Here is a 24,292-nt window from a genome sequence, read left to right on the forward strand (position 1 = left end):
ACAGCATGCGCCCTGGGACTAAAGAGCGAGTGCTGGGGGCAGAATTGCTCCCCAACTGTCACAGGGGGTAACCCCCAATGCTCTGCCCCAGGGCAATTCTGAAAGTGAATACTGCCTCTGCCACTGGCAGACTCTGGACAAGCTATTTCTCCGTGCCGAGCCTCACTTTCTCAGCTGGGGCGTGAGGTTAGGGCTACCTGCCTCGCAGCCCTGGAGCAAGGACTGGAGAGAACACAGAGGAAAACAGCTAGTCATTCTTCATTCCCCGACCTCCGTGTTCCTGCCGTGGGCAACTACTGCATTCACTCCTGCTTTGCCAGAGCAAGCCCAGGCCTGTCCCCGTGTCCGAGTCAGTGCTGATCAGCGTTAGCGGTTGAAACTTGTCTGGCTGTGGTCCTGACCTCCTGCCTGGGTCCTACTGTTCCTGACTTTTCCTCTGTGGTGCTGAGTCTGACTCCCCAGTCCTCCTCCATCACCCCCTCCGCTCCCTAAGTGCTGGCTGGTGTCTAGCTGAATGAGCTGGGCTTTCTCTTGCTGCTAGACTGGACGTCCACTCCCACCTCAAACTGGACTGTGTCCAAGATGTCGATATCCTTTGGACACCATAGAATGCCATCGTAGAGCTGGTCTTCACAACTGGGTGGGGTCGTCCTACTCAGTAACTTTTACTGTTCTTATTTTGAGCATCTTCTAGGTACCCGGCCCTGCAAAAGATAGATGTGGCCTAGGCAGCTGAGTTGAGTGCCTTACGCATAGCATCTCGTTAAAGCCTTACTGTCATCCTGCAGAGTAGGTACTGTTAATATCTTCATTTTAGAAAACAAGGGAACTGAGTCTTAGGAAGGTTAAGGGTCTTTCTCAAGTCACACAACTAATAAGAGGGAAAGGCAGCTCTGGGTCCCAAGCCAGGGCCCACAGCCTTTACACCATGCTGCCTTTCCTTCTACCTGCTGCCTCCTCCTTTTCTGGGTGTTGGATCTTCTTCAAGGCAGCAGGGACCCTCTTTTATGGGAGCGTCTCTTACAATGTACTCTGATGGATTCACTTATGTCTCTCTCTCTCGCTCATTAAAGGGGGACCTCTGGGCCCTGCTTTTATTTAATCCATGTGCTCCAGTGCTTTCCACAAGACCTGGAACAGAGTAAGTATTTCAAGATGTTTGCTGACTGACTTATAGTGATTTTTCCCTCTACTTGCTAAAGCCTATACGTCCTCTATCCAAACTCATCTGACTTCTGAAGGCTCTAGACTCAACATTAGTAGTTACTCGTGGGTCTGAGATGGCGTGTGAGTGTGTGTATATATACGTTATGTGTCTGTGTGAGTTTATGCATGTATTATGGTGTCAACAAAGGAACTCTCTCTTTTTTCTTTTTTTTTTCAAATACTTGTCTACATCAAAAGCTTTTAGCTATTATGTTTCTTTAGTTTCCTTTAATCTGGAAACTTTCCACAGCCTTTCTTTGTCTTTATGACACAGACATTTTTGAAGAATCTAGTCCATTAAAAAATAGAATGCTGCCCATTGTGAGTTTGTCTGATTTTTTTTTTTTTAATGATTAGATTCAGACTATGCATTCCTAGCCAGACTGTTGCTATGACCTCAGGCTCTCACATCTGGGGGCACGTGATGTCCATCTACCCATCTGAAATTAATTTTGATGACCCAATTAAGATCCTGTCCCATTTCGTCCCAATATAATTAGTGTCATTTCTCCTCTAGTAACTAATAAACTATCTGTGAGGAGACATTTTAAGACCATGCATACACCCTGTGACTTGTCAAAATTCCCTCCTGGATCCATTCACGACTCCTACCTGTACCTTTCTTTTAATATGAGGATTGCAAGATGAGGATTCTGTCATTAAGTGCACTGTCTGATTCTAGTCTGGATCCTGTACAGGACGGGAAAAACTGCCCTAAAGGACTTGGAGTTACGGACGAAACTGGAATACGAACAGAAAATTGAATCAAAGTGCTCTATAGAAGTTAAGTCTGTGGACATTCACTCTCAAACGACTCCAAAATTCATATATACAGACATGTGTGCATACACATGTATAGAGAAAATGTACACACGATAAAGCAAATGGGGTGAAATGTTAAAGGTAGTTGCATGGGTGTTTCTTTTATCATCCCTACTCTTGCCACCTTCTTGTAAGTCTGAAATTATTTCCAAAATAAGAGGTTGAGAATAAGCTTTTGGCCACCTATAAAATAAGCATTAGATGGCCTACCTACAGCCATGTAAGTCTTTCATTCAACGGCTGACACTCAGCCACCAAGTACGATCTTTACCTGGACTGACTGAGCCCCAAGGTCTAGTGGCACAGGAGACCCTGGGACCCTGTGTGAAACTTGTGTCTTTCTGGTCGTTTCTGCAGAAACTGCCAGCTCTATAATGGTGGTGCTTTGAAATGGAAGACTCTAGTTCTGGTTGTACACGTCTCGGTTGTCTTTATTAAAAGACGATACAGAAATGATAAAGCGATACCTAAAGGATCTCGAATATAAGATGGGAAGACAGAGGTCCCTGAAGCGGTGTCGAAGAACCTTCTGGCACCGACACCTGCAAGGTCTCTTCAGTCTCCTTTCATGATTGCTGCGTATTCCTTCTGGTGCTCAACCAGCTTCAGGAAGACTTGGTATTTCTTGTCGTAGTATCTGTGGGAGAAAAACGAGTATGCTGGATGGTCTCAGACCAAACCGTAATGCAACTTCCCCTTATATTCAGAAGAACAGGGATGTAGCTCTTCGGTTGTGCAGGCATCTCCTGTTTTCTGAATGCTTAGAGCATCCCGAGCCATGGCTCACCATGACTCACAGCTGTTATCTGCAACCTACACGGGCTGTTATTATCCTCATTGTAGAAATAAAGACATTTGCTCAGACAGGCATACTGAAAGTCTAGCTCAACACCGGCCAGGCTGGAAGCAAACTGAGGTCTGTCTGACTTCATAGCCTCCGCCGTGCCATACTAAAAGGGCCCAGACTCAACACAGGCCCTTTCTCACTGCCAGCTTCAATAAATATTTCATATATGAGTAGCCCAGGTTTGATGACTGGTTTAGAAACCACAGGCTGACCAGGGATAAGAATGAACATTTTCATCACCCTTTGTGGATTCTACACCTGTTTCCTTTGTAATCCACACCGATGTTTCCTTTGCAGACACCTTTATCTGGGAGTAAAACCCTCTGAAAATGTCCCTGATGTTTTCCTTCTAGATGTGCCCCGTGGTCCAGGCACCCCAGAGTGGACCCTGCCCTCCCTCTACTCTCTGTCTGGGTCCCGGTAGACCTGTCATCCCTGAACCTGTTTGAATGAGGTATTGGCCCTGAGACAGAGGGCAGAGCAGCCTGATTCTGAAAGGGATAATAGCAGCTAGAATAAGTTATAAGTGAACACTTGCACCTTTGTCCTTACTCCTTTTAGGTTGGGGGAGCTGATGTAGGGTGAGGGATTGATGATGCCAGTTTAGCATGTCTCAGCAGATTCTGGAAAGAAGTCCTCAGGAAGGCGTTTTGATGCAAGCTTGTGAATCAGAAGAAAGAGACTGCAAAAGCAACCCTGGGTATACACGGGGACTTCTTATAACATGCAGAGCTAAGTAGATTAATATGAGATCTACCCGAACCATTCTTATGAGCTGTAATGGGACCAAATACAGAGTCAAGAGGTGAACTCTGAAGCCTGGATTTGAATCTCAGCTTGGCCAATACTAGCTGTGTGACACTGGGTACATTACTCAATCCATCGGTGTCTAAATTTCCTTATATACATGTGGATGAGAATAATTATAGGACCTATCTCAGCAGAGCAGTTATGTGAATTAAATGAGATAATGCAAGAAAAGTACTTTGAACAGTGCCTGGATCTTAGTGAGTGTTATCAGTACTCGTTACTGTCACTACATTTTTAAAAAAAATTAATATTCCAACAATATCATCAATCTTGCAGTAAATAGTTTCTACTAAAAGCTGCTCTATAAGCCTTGAAATTTATTAATCCTAGAATGATTTGAGGGACAGAAATTTTATCCTTCTAATGATACTCTATGACGGTTTAACATTAAGTACTTCTTACATTATATGAGATGGATTTCCTGATTCTGGAATCTCAAACTGCTTGAAGGGAGCTTAGGTTAATAACCTTCTCACAGACTTGAAGATTTCCCATTTTCATCATGACAATTTTGCAGCAATCTTTGCTCACTGGTCTTACTCTTTGTACAGTGGAAGAAGCATTGGCTTTCCAGGCTGAGAAGTCAGGGTGACTTTGGCAACTGCTTTAAATGCTGTGAGTCTCAGTTTCCCTGCTCTAAGAGGGAAGATAACCCTACCTACAGAACAGAGGGGCTGAATTTTAGCCACGAAATGCTCTGCAAGCTGTCACATGCTCACAAACAGGGACTGATGCTATTTTCATTTTCTTCCATAATCTTGGAACACCAGAAGATGGGTAGACTGAATTTTTCCTTGTTTACACATGGAAAGCTGAGATCCAAGGCACATTCCCTTCACCCCCCACCCACTTTTTTCTTTTTTTCAAAAATTTTTTTTATCATAAAATACACAAAGCATGAAATCCAGCCATTTTTAAGGGTACCGTGCAGTGACATTAAGTACACCCACGTTGCTGTGCGACCATCACCATCCTCCATCGGCGGTGGGACTCTGTTCACTTGCAAAACTAAAACTCTTCACCCTGTAAACAATAACTCCTCATTCTCCCCCTTCTTGTAGCCCCTGGCAACCACGGCTCTACTTTCTCTATGAATTTGACTCTAGGTACCTCATAGGAGTGGAATCATACAATGTGTGTCCTTTTGTGACCGGCTCTTTTTACTCTGCATCATGACCCCAATTCATCTAAGTTGTAGCATGTGTCAGAATGTCCTTCCTTTTTAAGGCAGAATGATGTTCCATTGGATGGATCACCATTTCTTCTTTATCCATTCACCCACCAGTGACCACTGGGTTGCCTCCATGTTTTAGCTACTGTGAAAAATGATCACGTGTGTATAAATACCTCTTTGAGATCCTGATTTCGGTTCTTTTGGGTACATACCCAGAAGTGAAATTTCTGGATCATATGGTAATTCTATTTTTAACTTCTGAGGAACCACCACAGTCACCACAGTGGTTGTATCATTTTACATTCCTACCAACAGCGGATAAAGGATCCAATCTCTCCACATCCTTGTTGACCCTTGTTATTTTCTGGTTTTTGATTGTAATCATCCTCGTGGGTGTGAGGTGGTATTTCATTATGATTTTTTGACTTGCATTTCCCTAATGATTAGTGTTGTTGAGCATCTTTTCATGTGCTTATTGGCCATTTGTACATAATCTTTAGAAAAAATATCTATTCAAGACCTTTGGCTACTTTTGATTTGGGTTGTTTCTGTTGTTATTGAGTCTTAAGAGTACTCTGTATATCCTATGTATTAAGCCTTTGTCAGATATATGATAAACAAATATTTTCTCTAATTCTGTAGACGGCACTATCTGTTGATAGTGCTTTTTAAAGCACATTTTTTTCCCAGGGTACTTTCAAGTGACTACTCTGAGTGCAAAGATAAATTCAGCCACACATAAGGCTGAGATTTGGGATCTTCCTAAAAAGCACGTTGAACCTGGGGCGCCTGGGTGGCTCATGGGTTAAAGCCTCTGCCTTCAGCTCAGGTCATGATCCCGGGGTCCTGGGATCGAGTCCCGCATCGGGCTCTCTGCTTCGGCAGGGAGCCCGCTTCCTCCTCTCTCTCTCTGCCTGCATTTCTCCTACTTGTGATCTCTGTCAAATAAATAAATAAAATCTTTAAAAAAAAAAGCACATTGAACCATGGTCACCAGATTATGCTCTCTACGATCCTGAATTTTAACATCCACTGAATCCCCTTGCTTCCAAATTCTCCTCACATTCCGTGGATTCTGTGTGGCACAGACCTAAGCCAGTGTCTCATACAGATAGTAATGTGATTTGAGGTAACGAGATGCTGAAGAGAGCCATTCTGAGGGTAATGCCATCATTCTAATTGCAAACCTTGGGGCCGCCTGTAGATGGTGCCAGAGTACCACGTGTGCTGCTTCCACAGAGGAGGGCTCCCAGTGGACTGAGAAGCTAAAGATTCTTTTCAAGGGAACATGTGGATTTACTGAAGGAACTTATAAATAGACTTCCCTCAAATGTCTTGGGAGGGTCAGCAAAGAGATGGAGAAGAAGAATCTGTTTCTGCAAAAGAAGGAAGCTGCTAGGCTAGGTTCCCAAGGCCATTGGGAGCTCAGACCTCTCCATGTTCCTGACTTGAGTTCCCCCCAGGTAATAGCCTGCCTCTCTGACCCTCATATCTAGAGGGTTTTACATTCAGAGGGTTAACAATACAACTCCACTTGGAGACCTTCTTTCAGAAAAGGAAAAGAAATTGGATTGTTTTTTCCATGGACATTTCCAACTCTGTTAAATACCAATCATGCTTTGGTGGGATCAACACCTTTGCTGTTACAGAAGGTGAAATTTGTTTTTATGCTTAACTTCAAATACAACTGTAAAGTCACTAGCACAACTGTTCTCCATTTTTATGTAAAAAAATTTTTTTTTAAGGATTTTATTTTTTAAGTGATCTCTATGCCCAGTGTGGGGCTCAAACTCATGACCCCGAGATGAAGTTACATGTTCTTTAGACTGAGCCAGACAGGCACCCCTACCCTTCCATTTTTTAAACTACTGATGGCTTAACATAGGTCTTTTTCATCTGTCACTAGATTATTGCAAAAACCTTCCGTGTGGCCTCTCCTTTCCCCTGTGGGCCTTCTAATCCATCCTCTCAAAGGGATCGTTCTAAAATCTGTATCTGACCAGGTCTATCACTACGTAAAGCTCAGTATCCCCAATCTGCCCACAAGGTGAGGTCTGAGGTCTTCAGCAAGGCCTCAGAGTTCCTTATGAGATGACTCCCCCCCATATCCCCTCCCCCGTGTTTCACCTCCTGCCTACCCCCATCTCATACTTTGTATTTCAGAATTCTGAACTGTTTATAGTTATCTGAACATGGCGTGCTGTTCTCACCTTTATAACTTATCATATGTTATTCCTTCCAGTAAGGACGTCCTCCCCATTTCTTTTAAGCATTAACGTCAGTGTAGACTTCATCTCCTCTCAAAAGTTGTCTCTCACCCGTACATGGTCACATTCCTTTCTTCCTTGGGCTACTTTGTTACCTGGTAATACTTCTATTGTAGAACTTATCCTTTCCTTCTGAAATGATCTATGAGCACACATAAGATTATGTCTCAGTCTCCTGTAGGCCCTGCTTATAGGCATATTAGCATAATGCTGTGAATATAGCAGGAGTTCAAAAAATTAGTATTTTGTGAATTGGGGTTGAAATACTGATCAAGGTCATGTTGTAGTCCTCAGTGCCAAGTAATGCAAAGGGCAGAAGAACAGACAGAACTATTGTGTCCTTTGGTGGAAGATATAAGAGATCCCCATTTCAGAACAGAAGCTCAGATGTACTGCTAATGACCTCTAGGGGAAAGAACCCTAGCCTGGGAGTTCAGAAGTCTGTATTTGATCCCCAGGTCTGGCCCTACCTAGCTCTGTGACATTAGGTAACAAAGTGACATCACCTCTCTGGGACTTGGTTGTATCGGCTATTAAATGAAAGAACTGGATTCCTGGCCCCCAAGGTTTATTCTAGCTCTCCAGTTACATGTCTTTGTCCTCATTCCTCAGCACGGTGCATATAAAATATAAGCTTACCTTTTATCCTCAAGTCTGGGAAGCACGACCTTCCCAACTTTGCTCATTCTTGCCATTGCCTCCTGTCGAACGGAAAACAGAACACAAAGAGCTGAATTGGAAAGTTAAGATCAAAGCAAGAACATTCTAGTTAGAATTCCCTCTCCCTTAAGATATTTAGTGAGTCCATTTTTTTTTCAACTTATTCTCTTTGATAGTAAGAATAAAACCCAATAAACATTAAAAGTTACACCTATGACCACACAGCTTGCGCTTAATAAATGATTCAGTCTTGAGGGCTCCAGGGCCTATCCAACCCCAACGGCAAGGCACTTTTGTGACCACCTGCAGGGAGTGGGGAGAGGAACTTACTTAGTCTTCTCATTACCTGGACATAAGGGCTTCAGAAGGCAACATAATCAGCCACTAAGTGCATTGTTTACTTAAACTCAAGGTAACTACAACTGAATGGAACCCACTTTGCACCTGCTCTCTAGAATAACATCCTTAAGACCTCTTCTGCTCAACATTTAAGTTCTTTTTCCTAAAACTGTGAGCACAGATGTGAGGCCTCTGGGCTGAGTCTGATTTACTTGTCTTTACAATGTGGCTATGGAGCAGACAGTGAATGGCAGCATCTGGGTGGACGTGGCTGGCGTGTGTGGCACTGAGATCAGCCACAGCTTGTGTGGGCTCCATTATCAGAAGGAGAGGGTTAGGTTTCCTTGGGCAGTCTCCCCGAGCCAGTAAAGCAAAGGAAAAGTTAAGGGGAAAGGAGTGGCCTCAAACTTTGGAGTCCGACAGACTTGCCTAGGGAGAGGGCAGGCAGTGGGGAGCCACAGTAGGCCTGCCTTAGGAATTGTTATGGAGCTCTAATTGTTAAGGGTATAGTTATCCTGGGTTCACATATGTACGACCTCTCATTCCCCATATGTATTAATTACTCACTATGTACCAGACATTGTGTTAGATTTGCATAAGACATACACTTTGTCCTGGGGAAACTTACACAGTAGCTAGGGAAGGAGTAATTTATACATTATTTATATAAATTTATTTATATTTACATAAATGTACACATTCCGTATATTATTTACGACCGATTCCCTTCTGGTATGCCCTATATTTACTGGTTTATGTGTTTGTTATCTTCCCTCTCATTCCCTGCCCTCTCCAGAATGGAAGATACTTGGGGCCAGGCGCTTTGTCTACTTATTGCTTACTCAACATCTAGAATATCCATAAAATAAACTGAGCCCCTTGTATGTGTCAAGAGCAGCATTCAACAGAAAACAGAGATGAAGATGGCATGGGTCCTTTCATCACAGGGCTCACCACAGAGTGGAAGAGACATTTACTGTGATCAAAATAGAGGGTGATAAACTTTGCTTTGCTAGAAATAGATAAATTTCTCTTCAGTAGTTATTCAAGGGTTAGGAAACTTGGTATCGTCTCATTTGCTAATCACTTATACATACTTCCACTCTGGCGAGGATGCTCTACCAACTCTTCCCCAAGGATGGCATGAACATTCTGAATGAGTTCTCTGGTTTCCCAGCCCTCAACGGATTTAAAAGTGCTGACTAGGAAATCAGAGATGCTGACGTTAGCAAGCACAGTGACAACAGAAAGAAATGGCAGTTTTAAGAAAGGAGGAGATTTTCTAAATTATGAAAAATTACTGGAAAGGAAACCAAGGTTAAAAGAGCTGAAAAAGGACAATCTGGGCCCATTTTGTGGAGGGATGAACAGCCAAACACATCTTGAGGTTGCTGCCGTTCCAGCTCACAAGGATATTTGAAGAGCTCTGCTCACCCTGTATTTTCCTTCACAGACTTAAGTTTTGATTCCCTTAAAGTGAGCCTCACTCCATCTTGTGGAGATGGGCTCAGCAATGCCCAGCGCTAACTCTGCCCCTCATTCTCTTGTCCTGTCCTTGCTTTTTCTTTCTGAGTAGCACTCCGCAGGGTTTCCAGAATGGTTCTGCCTCTTCTCGCTCCTTGGAATCCTGAAAATGGCCTTGGGAAATACTCCTCCGGGTTGAGCTTATGCCTCAGCCTTGAGATGACATTCCAGGACTGCCTTCAAGGGTGGGACCCAGGAAACTTGTCTCATAGAAGGTGCTCCACACAAGCCCCTTCCCTTCCCGCTGAAACAGATGTGTGGACATGTGGAAGATGGTAAGGCTTTCTTCCTTTCTTCACATTACCTTTCCTGTTTTTAAAATAAATTACTGAGAAACAAACAACGGCACTAGAGATTTCAAAGGTTTAAAAAGAGGTTCTTTTGATCCCTAAAAAAAAAAAAAGCACAGATTTAAACATTAAACTTAGCTCAGGTATTGACTCCACTGAGGAGGCTTTTTCTGACTCATCCCTGCTGCCTGCCTCCCACCAAGACTGAATTATTTGCTCCCACAGCAACTCGTGCTATGCCATCTATCCTAGCGTTTATGACATGGCACCACAATTTTTTGTTAGCACACCAGCCTCCCCAACTAGACTGCGAGCTCCTTAAGACGGGAACTGTTATAATTATTTCCACTGCCAAACTCAGCATCTGGTATATCGTGTGCACTCAGGGAATGACTACGGGATGAATGAACTTCAGGGTCATACACATGACAGAATGCTAAAATGGAAGTTTTGCCTAAAATCTAAAGTTGACAGATATAAGATACCAAAGCGAGCTGGAAAACAGACCACCCTGAAAAATTTGTAAAAAGGGTGGTTGAGGACCCATTAATCAACTCTTAAACCTTTTATCCACATGGAAGGACAGAAAAAGAGATTTTTTTGTCTTTCCTTTTTTTTTTTTTTTTTTAAATTGTTGGCTTATTGTGCGTCAGGCTTACTTCCAGGGGAGGGCTGAGAGGAGCCTCCCCCTTCACAAGTCAAGAGAGCACGGCTTCACTGAGGACAACAGGGAACGAATCTGCTTGTATCCCTGAGGTTGTGGGACACTGCGGACTGAGTGGGATTCCCGTGTGGAGAAGGGCTCGCTGGCAGCTTCGGTGTGGAAGTGACGGAGCCAGCACTGGAGTCAGCCAGCACTGCCAGAGTCTGTCAGACTCCAAAAGGCATGGCTGGTCCCCATGGACCCTAGGTGCCCCACATGTGGGAGAACTATCATGGACTGTCTCAGACACTGTCTAATATGGCTACTGCATGAGGCAGAGGGAGTCTGTATGAAGAAGCTTGAGTTGACCTACTCAGTGTCTTAGGAAGGAAGAGAAGAATAAATAGTCTACTAGAGTAGCATTAACAAGGACAAGATACTGTATGTGGGAGACTTCTAAAAGTAGAGGATTTCCAGAAAAATCTTTGATGTAGCCCAGCTACAAACACATAGTAGGCAAAGAGAACAGATCAGATAAGAATTTTTTACACCCCTGACCTCTCTTCCCATACATCCTCCAACTACCTCAAGGAATAAGAAAAAAAATGAATCTGCTAGAGAGCCACTGAGTGGGGAGGAGAGAAGACTAATCCCAGCTTTGTCCTCTCATGGGCAGCAGACCCCAGCTGCGGAGTAGGGAGAGGCCTCATCTTTAGATGAAAACTCATGTGATGACTATAATATATTCCTTGATCATCACATTTCTGAATTTGGCCATGTCTTACAACTTAAAGAGGCCCTAAAACTTGTGCTACCTAAGACTGACTTTGTACTTGATCTAACAAAGCAATGCAACTATGAGAATTTTTAACCAGGGCAGAGAAAAACTTGTTCTACTGCACAACTGTGAGGGGACGGTGGGAGTCATAAACACAGTCGTTTCTCACTTCTATCTCAGGAACCGTGTTTGTCCTAAACACAAGTTATATGTGCACAATAAATACTGGATGAAAATACATTGGAATGTTAACAGGTTCAAGAGCATGGGTGGTAACTTTTTTTCTCTTTTTTGTCTTTTCTAAATATTCTGCAGTGGCATATGTGGATTTGATAATTTAAGGATAATAAAAAATACTGCATTCTAAAATATACATATAGATATTATGCTTCTATAGTCACTCAAAACGACTCGTGATCCTCCCGTATCCTGGGAGGCAGAGCTCATCACGGGTCCTGGACCCGATATGGAGGGTGCCCAGAGAGTCACTGTTGTCACCAGACACAGCATTGCTGGCTTTTTAAATTTCTCCAAATCACTAACATAAAGCCAAAACCTCAGGAACCCACCGGCTGCAATAAATCTGGAAATTACCAGAGCATAACAATATGAATTTATTATGGGAATGCTGACACGTGCTAAATATAGTCACCCCCCCACAATATATTTCTGTTCAGAAGGGTTTGTTTGAAGTTGGCCTCAAAATTCATACTTTTTGTCAGCAGGCAGGGGCTGGACAATCTTAATTTGCAGCACGCTACCCTCTTTGTGTGAGAGTCTAGACAGCACAATGAATACAGTGACTTTTCTCTTTCCTTTTTGCCCACACAATGAAAGCTTTTTACAAACAAAATATTTTGTAAAATCGCATTTTAATCACTTCTTTTCTTTCTCTCTATAAGGCAGCGCTATAAATAAACCATGAAAGTTCACATTTGATCGTCACTTCTGAAAGCAAGTGAAGGGTTTCTGTAGGAAAAAATAGGGGCCCTGTACCATGGTCATGAAAGATCGCATTCATGGGGTTTGACCCTGCCCTGCTGTGTCAAGGCCGCGCTACCACTCTGCAGGCTGCAGCACCAGCAATCCCCAGGCCTGCGTGGGCCTGGGAGACACCCAGTTCTCATGTGTTAAGGCCTGGCCTGGGAGCTAGCAAAGGGCTTGAAGGCTACACTGGGTGAGTTACCCAGGGAAATTAGGTTAAGGGAAGAAAGGGGCTCTTCAACACCCACAGAGAGGATGGGGATCCCCTGAGGGGCAGACACACTAATATTGGTAATGTGAGGAATGGGGGATCTGGTACCTTCTGCCCTAGCCAGGGGAAGCGAAACAACAGCCTCAAGAATTTGGGAAGGCCATCAGGTAGCCTAGACCTAAGCACCAAAGGCCACAGCAAGCTTGGCAGTGTCCACAGTCACAGTCTACGGGGAAGAATGATCGGGACCTAGCCTAGTGGGAGCTATACTGTGCGTTCCCCAAAGGCAAAAACTGTGTTACTGCAGGTGTCTAGCCTAGCATGGTCCTAGTATTCACAGGTGCCTGGTTAATGTTTGCCGAGTCACTGAATGAAAGGGTGAGGACTTTCATCATGTGGGCAATGTAAGATCATGTAAGCCAGTGTTTCTGAAACAGTGCATGCACTCCAGGGAGTGCACAGGAGGACCCATTAGGGTTCCAGGAGAAAATACTAAGAGTGTCATTTATATGATTTCTAGTCTCAAGAAATTAGTTAAACTTTACCAGCATTGAGAATGCAGATCATCACCAGACTGGTCAGTTGGTCCGCACACTGGGTAGACACGAGTCATGCAAGATGCATGAGGCTTCTTTTTTTTTTTTTTTAGATTTTTTTTTTTTTTTTTGTCAGAGAGAGAGGGAGAGAGAAAGAGCACAGGCAGACAGAATGGCAGGCAGAGGCAGAGGGAGAAGCAGGCTCCTGCTGAGCAAGGAGCCCGATGCGGGACTCGATCCCAGGACGCTGGGACCATGACCTGAGCCGAAGGCAGCTGCCCAACCAACTGAGCCACCCAGGCGTCCCATGCATGAGGCTTCTTAAAAGAAGCATGGGATCTCTACACCACGCAGGGGAAGAGAGCACTGCAACTGCCCGGGTTGCCAGCATCCAGGGACATGTCCATGTTGTCACTTACACGTTCCAGGCTACTGGATTTACAGGTATTATCTAGTTTCATTTACATTAACCTTCACAAAATGGACAAGCAGATGAAAAAGATTCAGTCAGTGGATTAAAGGTAACAGTGATGATTCAGATCCAAGGAAATAAGAAAACAGTGACACTTTTACTTGGTACTAGCTCTTCATATTACAATACAACAGTAATGAAGACCTGGTCAGATAAGACAAGAACTGGGAAGAAATCAAAATGATCTAGAATACCAGCTGAGATATAAGTACACAGGCACATATACAATCATTTGGAAGGCATCAAAAAACTTTAAAAAATCATTAGAAACTCATCTGGCCATAGATATATAATAGACCTTGATGTACTGCATAGTGTTAGTATGAAAGTATAATAATAGGCAAGAATCGGAAATATTTTATTACAGCTGTACTTCATCTGCCTTACAGTGCACAGAATCTACCATTACAGTAGAACACAACTATGCTTCTCCATCAACAAGTTTCCATGTATTGAAGTTGCAAGCTTGGACGTTTTTTGACTGATTCAAAAAGTGTGCTGTCCATTGACTTAGCAGCCAACTCCCATGGCCATTGCTATGTTACTGGCTCAAACCAACATTTCCCAAGTACTTTCTACTCTTATGCTGTGCATGGTGCTAATGGCTTTATGTATGTGACCTTTTAAAACCCCAACATGACTTTATGATGTCGATATCATCATCTATCCCCACTTTATGAATCAAGGAAGGGAACACAGTGCAAAAACCCATAAAGCCATTTGTCCAAAGCCATAAAGCCAATATGCAGTGAACCAGAATTCCAGTCCAATTCTGAGTCCAGGCCATTGCTTAGTCCCACACTCAGACTCGATGCTCCTGTCCTCCCTGTAATACAGAAAGCTTGGCCCTTGAGTGAGTCCCCTAAGCTTGAGTTCAAATCGCACTTCTGCTGCTTATTACTTGTGAGAACTTCCTGTGTGCAAAGTGTGTGTGTGTGTGTGTGAGTGTGTGTGTGTGCGCGCAAAAGCCAGTACACAGTCCACTGCACCTTTTTCCAGAGATGCTGACACATAGTTCTGAATACATGAATCTGCCTTCTTGACGAACTCTGAGTCATTTTACTGGAAAACAAGTTCACATGGTAAAGTGTGGGCTGAGGCACATGACCCCTCCATAGAAAAACAGAAAGTAGAGCAATGTGATTTTGTTCCTCCAACAAACATGAAGAAATGGCTAGTTGTTCTCTTATTTATTTTGTTTTGCTTTGCTTTTGGATACAGTCATCTTTTGACCTGCACCTGGTATTCTGTGAACCTCCAGGCATTGATGACAACAATGTCAAATTAGAAGAAGGGATGAGAGGAAGGAAAGAGTGGGAGAAGTCTTCATCATTAATCATTATGTGGAGACTTGCCCTTTATTTGTAATTTTAAGTTCTATCCATATATCTGTATACCCACCTACCTATCTACTCACATGTGTGCACACATAGGTCTTGTTTAGGGTGGAGATTACACAGGTATAAACATTTACCAAAATTCATCACAATGTGTGCTTCAGATCTGTGTATTTCACTTTATGTATACTCTATCTTAATGCAAAAATTGTAAAAGAAGAAGAAACAACACTCTATATGTGTATAAGTGAATGTGTTGGAATATTCATATTTTTTGTAATTTTTAATTATATAATACCTTCCAAACAAAAACAAAATCTAAACACCCAGCAATCTTGACAGCAAATACACCTCATAATAGCCTCCTGATCATAAAGAGGGGGGGTACGCCGAGGCCCTACAATGCTTCAGGAGATGGAGATGCTAGCAGAAAAGATACGGGGTTTTTGAGATAGGTTTGGCATTGTATCTGGGCTCTGCTAACTTACCAGATGTGTGAACTAAGCTTCAGTTTTCCCATTTATAAAGTGGGAAGAATAACACCTCCTTGCATCACTGCTGAAAATTCCCGTATCCCACTCTCTGACTAACCTAGGCTAACTAGTCTCCTCATTTCCACTTTGGTCCCCTAAGACCCCCAAGCCCAGTCAGATTGATTTGCAGAAAAAGCAAATGTAGTGCCATGATTAAGACGAAAGACTGACTACAGCAAACTGCCAGGGTTTGAAGTTGGGCTTAACCACGTACTGGCTGTATAATCGCTGACAAATGATTTAGCTTCTGTATTAGCCTTTGTTTCCCCTTCTAAAAATGGGGACAGTTAATAGTATGCCTCTCCCTGGGCTGCTGTGAGATTCACACGAGTTTTTCAGGTAAAGCACTTAGTACCAGTACATAGTAAATGCTCTATGCATTTTTATGTATTTATTAGCCTACTAGCATGTGGCCAGGGGTTGTTACTGGATTCATTCACTGCACTAAGAACTGTGCCTGGCCTGAAGAGGGGATCCATAAACATTTTGAATGGATCCGTGAATGACCTAAGTTAGATTCTGTCTCTCTGCGCTGTTTTTTTTACACACAGTACATCTGGCACCAAATTTGTGGGGTTTTTCCTCACGCCAATCAGTTTCCCACCTCTTGAGACACCAATGGGGTGTCCTACAATTCAATCCAATTCTGACACCACCCAGAGTTGGCATTAGATTCTATAGACTTAAGGGTTCAGTCCCCCATGACTACCTCCTACCCTAGATGCCAGTCACAAGTCCCTCTGTACTTCTGACTATCAACTGGGGATTCCCGTGACCAGTTGTCCTATGTAGGATTGGATAATTTGCTAGAACAGCTCACAGGAAACCAGCTCACCTACTCTTATGGGTTTATTATAAAGACTGTGATTCTGGAACAGCCAAATAGAAGAGATTCATAGGGAAGGTTTGGTGGGCAGGAGGGTGTGGAACTTCCACGCCTTCTGGGGGGCACTAACCAAAGCTCTCCAAACTCTGTTGTTCTGGGGTTTTTATGGAGGTTTCATTACATAGCTTGATTGATAAAAAATCACTGGCCACTGATTGAATCAACCCTTGCGGAAGCTGTCCATGATTCCCAGACACCAGTCATCTCATCAGTATACAAAAGACACTTTTTACACCGGAGATTCAAAGGGTCTCAGGAGCTGTGTGCCAGGAACCATGGACAAGGATAAAATCTTTAGTTTTTGTTCTATTACAGTTACTCTCACTATTAAACGTGCAATGGACCCCTACTGCTTTTTGAATGATGTTCAGATTTTGCAAAATGGCCTAGAACCTCGAGATGGTGCTTTGCTGTCATCTACAACCTTATTCTCATACCCTCGCTCACTGTCCTGCTCATACTGGAAATAACCAGTATCTTGCTATTGACTGAACATGTCAATCTTGCCCCTGCCTGCTCTTGCTCTCCCAGGAATGCCCAATCTCCTGGATATTTGACTGCCTGCCTCTTTCATGATTTAGGTCCTCTTCAAATGTAATCTTAAAGCGGCCAGACTTTGCCATTTGGCTGAAACTTCTCCCAAACATCTTCTACCAGATCGTCTCATTTTCATGTCTTTAAAACCCTTCATAGCACTTAGCATCACCTGAAATTATATTGTTAATTTATCTGCACCCTCATTTACTGTCTACCTCTCCCTTTGTGGCCCTCACCTCTGCTCCTCCTTTCTGAAACTAAGCTCCATCAAAGCAGGGTCCTTGGCTTTCTTATTCTTTGATGTATCCCTAGCTTTTACAGGGTTAATATTAGTTAAATGTTAGCTGAGCATACACACTCACTGAATTCTTACTTTAGCAAAGGCACTGTGTATGTCTCGCCTCACCTGATGCTCAAAACATTCTGTGACAAAGGTCTTGGGATTTAAATTTACAACAGAGGCTCAAAGAGGTTAAGTGACTTGCCTAAGCTAATAAGTAGCTTAGGTAGGATTCACAACTTGCCTTAACTCATGAATAATACCGGGCCTATTCCTTAAAGAGCTCACAGTCAGTCCATAGGCAGAGCTTTAGGTTAGTTCCTGACAACTTATCTTCTCTTGATGACTGTAGGGCCCCACAAAACCCTAAAAGCTTGTTTTCTCCACTGTCAAAGACAAATTCAATTACAGCCATCAGCCATTATACTGTGTTTACAAAGGCAGGAAGGTGAGTTTATTGATGTATAGAAAGATTGTTCGTATTAATTTTTTTTAAAGATTTTATTTATTTATTTGACAGACAGAGATCACAGGTAGGCAGAGAGGCAGGCAGAGAGAGGAAGGGAAGCAGGCTCCCTGCTGAGCAGAGAGCCTGATGCGGGGCTCGATCCCAGGACCCTGGAATCATGACCTGAGCCGAAGGCAGAGGCTTTAACCCACTGAGCCACCCAGGCGCCCCTCGTATTAATTTTTTGAAACAAAATGACTGCCAGCTGTATGACCCTGAGTGAGCCCCTTCTCTTCCCTGGGACTCCCTTTCCTTATCAGTAAAATGAGGTGGTTGGATTAAACTATTTCTAAAGTCTTCCCAGGTCTGCAATCTGTTTGTTCCACGCACGTAGCTTTTTAAAAAATTATTTTAATATTTTCAGTGTTCCAAAATTCATTGTTTATGCACCACACCCAGTGCTCCATGCAATATGTGCCCTCCTTAACACTCACCACCAGGCTCACCCAACCCCCACGTCCCTCCCCTCCAAAACCCTCAGTTTGTTTCTCAGAGTCCACAATGTCTTATGTGTCATCTCCCCCTCCAATTTCCCTCAACTCACTTTTCCTTTCCTTCTCCTAAGGTGTCTTCTTTTGATTCACTCTCAGTTGACAAGGGGAATGGTTAACTCCCGGGGGTACATTTTAGTAGGGTTTTACTAGGTCCACTCTGAGAGGCAACACACCCACTGTGTTTCTCCAGCAAGGTGCAGGCTCCAATTTCAGTCACATGACCCTGGGAGTGTTTCTACCATAGGGAAGGCTACCCACCATTGCTGTAGTATCTGGAGGCCAGGGTAAGTGCTGGGGTCCTAACACATGGCTCGGCTGCGAAGCCCTTGGGTCCGAATATGAATGGGTGAGCAACTACTCATCCTATTTACCTGAGTTTCACTCGCCTGCTAAGGGTTTTCTAAAAGCCAAAATATCAAGCTTCTTAATATAAGCACCAGACAGATTACAGACTCAAAACTGTAAGCCATTACCCATCCACTAATCTGTTATCGATTGGGGGAAAAGGGTCCTGCTGAGATTTCTGGCTGAGATTTCGGCAGTGAGCTGGAACTGAAACAGCCATAATAATAATAACCATCGACAACAACAACAACGATCAGTAGTAGGGGCTAACATGTATTGTTACTTCCTACAGCCCAGAACGGTATTAAACACTTTCCTACTTTGTATCCCCACTTGAAATATGGGGGAAACACACAGCTTTGGAACTTATACCCTTACCCATTCACTGTAGAACAAGGGCTTCAGTGATACTGAGACCGTAACTCAAATCCTAGCTCTACCATTGAGTACTCCGAGTCTCAAATTCTTCAATTTGAAAATGGGAGTTTTAATACTTACAAGTTTGTTTTATACAAATTAAATGCGTAAATCTAAAGTTATTATTACTACTACTATCTACCCATCAACTGAAACAAACCCTATTTTCCCAGAAACTATTAAAAGGCAAGAGTTGACAAGAATATACTTGGGTATATGTTTCAGGCTGGTGATGTGGGTGGGCTGGGGAAGGTGTTGGGTATCAATATTCTCATGGCTCTGCAGAATCATTTCCAGACAATTATTCCTCCATCAGCAAGCAAAAAGCTTTGCCCCTTGGAGGTTTGTATCACCTGATGACAGGCATACAATCATACCTGGCTCCTGTGCAGCTCACGGCTATCACCCTCGGGCCTCTTGCTTGGATCCCTATGTTAAAAGAAGCTGACACCTACCATCACCTGGGCTTCCCTATCATTCCCTATCATTATCTTGGAAGATTTGAGCATCCAATTACAAGACCCAACCAATGCTTGAGTCTTACGGTTTCAAAATGCTTCCAACTCTACAACCATTCATCTCCACTTTACTCCAGCATTCATCCCCATAGCCATACTCTAAAACTTATCATCCACTTGCTAGTACATTTATGTATATTCCAATGCTCTAATAGCCACTTTCTGGCTTCAACTACCCATCAGTCCAATTATCTCATTTGTCCCATCATTCCTACTGAAAGTCCTTCTTCACCTCATGGTAATATCCAGATTCTCAATCCCTTCCTTATCTTTCACTCTGCAGATCCCTTCTGGCTCTAATTTCTCTGGTTAGCAAGGGTAGAATCCACCATTTATTATATCAAACACATTGACAAGTAAGAATCATCACAAATACTCTCTTAGTTGCAAAATTCAATTGGTACTACTAATTCACAGAAATTATATGGCCAGGATATGCCTCATTTATGACTATAAGACAGAAACTTTGTTTAGGGCAGAGCAGGCCAATGGGAGATTGCTACTTGAGAAAGTACAACATCCTGAAAATTCTCAGCATTTGAGCACCTTAGAAATTTATACCGCCTGTCTCAAGTTAACTCCATACAGAGAAGATTCTCTGGCCAACAGATCAGGATCCATAACTAGTAGCAAAAAACAAAAACGTGACAGTATTAAGATAGTGCACAATGACTGAGCTGCAAGGAATGTTGGGTAACTACTAGGATCAATTTCTCTGTTTAGGTTAGGTGGTAAGTAACCAAATTATTGAAAATATAGGATATCTATACACCCATCCATCCCACTATATTCTTTAAAGCTCCCTGTATTGGATATCCAACTCTTTGAGGCCAAAGTCATATTAAAAGTTGGTCCTGGACACCCTGGTTTAGCTTTGGGGGCTGGCCTCTGACTGTCTTCAGTATAAGAGTCCTTCTGGCAAAGCCAGAATTCATATCAAACCAACTTCAGGAGGGAGAAGACAAGGAGGGAGCTTGAATCAAAAGCTAGGTGTTGGGAAGGCCAAGGAAGGTACCAAAGGACTAAAGCAAGAGAAGTGCTGGAGGGAAACTGAGAAGCCAGGAGAAAGCAGAAGTCAGACAGAGAGAGGGAAAGGAGTGGAATGCAAGTCCTGAATAAACTATCATGGTGTCCTTTGAATTTGGTTTATAAGCTTTCTTTGTTCCCAGAGCCCCATGGTTTCCCTCTATCTGAGCACTGAACACACAGTAGGATCAATGTCTATTTACTTATATGTCTCCCAACTAGACTATGAGATCTAAGAAGATAGAGGCCAGCAATTTTTCTCAGTATTCCCAGTAATTGATATAATGTGACTCTTCAATAAATGTGTGTTGAGAGAATGAAAAAAACGAATGAGCAGATGGACTAATGAATTAAATGAGTAATCAGGAGTGGGGAATCTGTATAAAGCAACTTTGGGATCTCCCTCAGTTGAGCTTTTTGGTGTTTCCTAACTGTCATTTCAACATAGTCTTCATTGTCAGATGTCACAGTTACAGTTCTAGGCTCTGGACCAATTAGATGGGAACCCTGGCTCTTCTAACTGAATGGCCTGGCCAATTTACTAACTACTTTGTGCCTCAGTTTACTCATCTTCAAAACAGAAATAATGGAACTACTCACAGAGTTATTAAGATAAAAAAGAAAATGCATGCAAAGCATTTAAATTAGTACTTGGCACAAAGTACTAGCTTAAAAATTGGGATTATTTGTATTGTTATAATTACTATACCCATCTCCACCCCAGCACTACACAGGACCCTGTAATGTTTTCTTGAGTGCTACTATTTAAAGACAATAGAGTATTTCCTAATCTTCTGTTCCATGTGACATGCTGCCTGGGCTGGGGAGTGATAAAGAGCGTGGAATGGAGAAACTATCCAACACTGAATACCAGCTGATTCCTCTGGTTCATGAGGGGAAAGAAGATGAACAATGAGCACAATGGAGGCTGTGGAGATTAAAAGTTTAGTAGCTTCTGGGTTTAGAAACATGGCATCTATTTTTGGATTGGACTTCTAGGCCGTTTACCTATAACAAACGAAGAAAACAACAACTATGTCACCTGTAGTTACAACTATGAGCTTCCTGTGGCTTTCACAGACGTAGGGCATTCAGTCTACTTCTCTCTATGACTAAATTATAGACAGGCACATGATGTACTGGAAAATGAACTGATCTGGAAATAAGGAGGCTCTGGTCTTGCATTAACCTTAGTCTAGGCTCTATAATTCTGAACAAGTTGTTTCCTTTTGTTGGATCCCAGTTTCATCTTCTCCAAAATGGCAAGTTTGAGTCAGATGTTACTTTCATGGTTTAACAAATGGTTACTGAATGCCTGCTGTGTGCCCCAGGCATTGTGCTAGGCACTGCGGATACATCAGTGAGCCAGACAGCTCTGATCTCTAGACCTCATGGAGCTTAGAGTCTACAAGAGGAAAATTGATGCTATAGGAGAAGATCAGAGGGAGATAAAACTACTTTGAGGGAATGACCTACAGGTACAAAGGGAGTTGGCCCCAAAAAGGTGGCTGATGAAGAGACATCTAGGCTGCACAGAATGCATATTTGAAATTGAAATATTATAGCACATTTAAAGGACTGAAAGAAGTCCAAGAGTAGACAGAATGAACAGAAAGAGTGACAACAGTCAGAATTTGATGGTCTTACAAATCATTATGCCAAAGTGAAATGGAAGCCACTGGAGGGTTTTAAGCAAGAGCAATCCTATTCCAATTGTAGAAGGTCACTTTGGCTAATGCACAGACAATGGATTAGAGAATGGTGAAAATGAAAGCAAGCACACCATTCAAGGGGCCCTTGGAGCAGTCCAGGTGAGAGATGACGGTGACCCAGAAGAGGGTGGTGAGTGTGGAATTAAAGCCAAGGGCAAGGATTCAAGAGACATGAGGTGTAGTTACAAAGTGACTGTGAGAGACTGAAGTAGAAAGGAAGGAGAGGATGGGTTCATAATGTCCTTGAGGTTCTGGCAGGGGAGAGTGAGTAGATGTGGCCCCATTTACAGACTGTGCCATGAATGAGATGGTGCCAGTCCTGCAAGCGAAGGTGGAGTTGATGAATTCAGATTTGAACACGTCTGAATCCAGGTACCTGTGAGCCCTCTAAGTGAACAGGTTATATGGATAGCTGCTGAGCTATGGGCTGTAGACAGCAAATGAGTCCTCAGAAGTGGATAAGATGGACAGAACCCTCTAGAAGATCAACATATAGTGCTGAGTGGAGGACAGAGGGGAGCTGGCAAATGAATTTGGAAAGCAGCGTTCAGAGCAGTGGGAGGAAAATCACATATGTACGTTGTCAGTGGAAAAATGTGTGATTGTGGGGACTGTTCCATGTTGCAAAATGCTGCCAAAGGTAAAGCCGAGTAAGGACTGAAAAGTCCTTTGGGCTGAGCAATGGTCTAGGTTAGCATCAGTGACCTAGGCTAGTACAACTGTGGAAGTAAAGTCCTGCAAATCCTTGCTTAAGGTTACCACAGAGAGCGGTAGTGAGGAAATCAGGACAGTGAGGACAGCCATCTTTTAAAACATTTTTGATTGTGAGAAGATAAGAATTGGAGGGGGCTGACAGGTAGAAGAAAGGATTTTATGTTTAAGATGAGAGCGGGTGTGGTAGCACAGTCCAACAGAAATAATGTGAGTTATGTAATTTTAAAGTTTCTAGGAGTCACTTAAAAAAGTGAAATGAGTATTTTATTAGCTTTTATTTAACTTATTATACCCCAAATATTATCATTTCACAAGTAATCAACACAATTAGTAGACATTTGATGTTTTTTATTCACAGTGACTCTTTGAAATCTGGCGTATATTTTGCACATTTCAAGTTGCACTAGGCACATTTTGAGTGCTCAGGCACCACATTCGACTAATGGCTGCTATATTGGACAGGACAAGTCTAGAGCACATTTCCATGCTGCTGAGAAGGAGCTAGCAAACAGACAGGAGTAAGAATGGATAATGGATTGAGTGGGCTGCCAGAGGTAGTGGGGGATGGAGGAGCCTCCAATAACAGGCTGTTCCATTATAATCTCTTTCAACACAATAAATGTGAAGGAGAAAAAGTTTGCATTTGGATATAGGCAGTGATGTGCTGATAAAGGTTAACAACTGGCTCTACCAAAAAAAAAAAAAAGCCCTACTTTGTAGCATCTGCCAATTTCTCTAGTGTAAATCCTTCCACTGTGGCCACCTTCAAGCTACTGATGTGATGTCAGTGAACACAGAGCCGGGAGGAGACATATGCAGTCAGCTCTCATGCCAGGTGTGAATCAGCAATGGTACATATGACTGGACACACAGCTGGATGGCAGTTATCTTTCTAATGGCTTCTATTTTCTCTTCAAGGTAGATGGTAGCTGAGAGTAAGTAGGTCCTGGTTCTGAACATGAGAGGAAAGATGAGGCTGGGAATTGGGGGAAGTTTGATGGGGTTATTACAGAAAACAGGTAATTGAGCTGATATGTTAGCTTCCTGTCAGGCAACAGAGGGACACTCAAACTGGGCAACTGAGGCAAAGCTTAATCATGGGTTTGTTTAAAAGAAGGTTTGGGAAAAGAAACCAGCAACCCATGACTAGCAACAGTGGGGAGCCATGACTGCCTCCTAGCCTAAAGGAGCAAGGAGAGGGAGAGACTCCCAACACCCATAGAGAAAGCCAGAGCGAAAGGGCCACCTGCATGAAGGTCCATGGTGGATGGATCTGCTAACCTGTGGGAATGGAGTAAGGAGGGAAGCCATAGCTTTCATCTCTCCTCTAGGCTCCGGCTGGTGCCTCCCAGGGGCCACACCCAACTCCACACCTGGGTAAGGGAGGCTGGCTGGGGACAATGACACAAGCCTGCCTTATGG

At 43.1% G+C, this 24,292-nt stretch overlaps 1 protein-coding gene across 10 annotated transcripts in view; it reads right to left on the reverse strand.

Annotated features, from left to right (window-relative positions):
* Window positions 1-2,432: 2,432 nt before the first annotated feature.
* Window positions 2,433-24,292, reverse strand: part of FGGY (FGGY carbohydrate kinase domain containing) — a 414,785-nt gene continuing 392,925 nt past the window's right edge. For all 10 annotated transcript variants that reach the window (XM_047726124.1, XM_047726127.1, XM_047726128.1 and 7 more), the window contains 2 exons: window positions 7,766-7,827; window positions 2,433-2,665 (listed from right to left, as the gene is read on the reverse strand). In XM_047726124.1, coding sequence (XP_047582080.1) covers window positions 2,584-2,665; window positions 7,766-7,827 — 144 coding nt within the window. In that variant the 3' untranslated portion in view covers window positions 2,433-2,583. The remainder of the gene's footprint in view (window positions 2,666-7,765; window positions 7,828-24,292) is intronic.

Source organism: Lutra lutra, chromosome 4 (genome assembly GCF_902655055.1).
Source record: "Lutra lutra chromosome 4, mLutLut1.2, whole genome shotgun sequence".
Taxonomy (NCBI): Eukaryota; Metazoa; Chordata; class Mammalia; order Carnivora; family Mustelidae; genus Lutra; species Lutra lutra.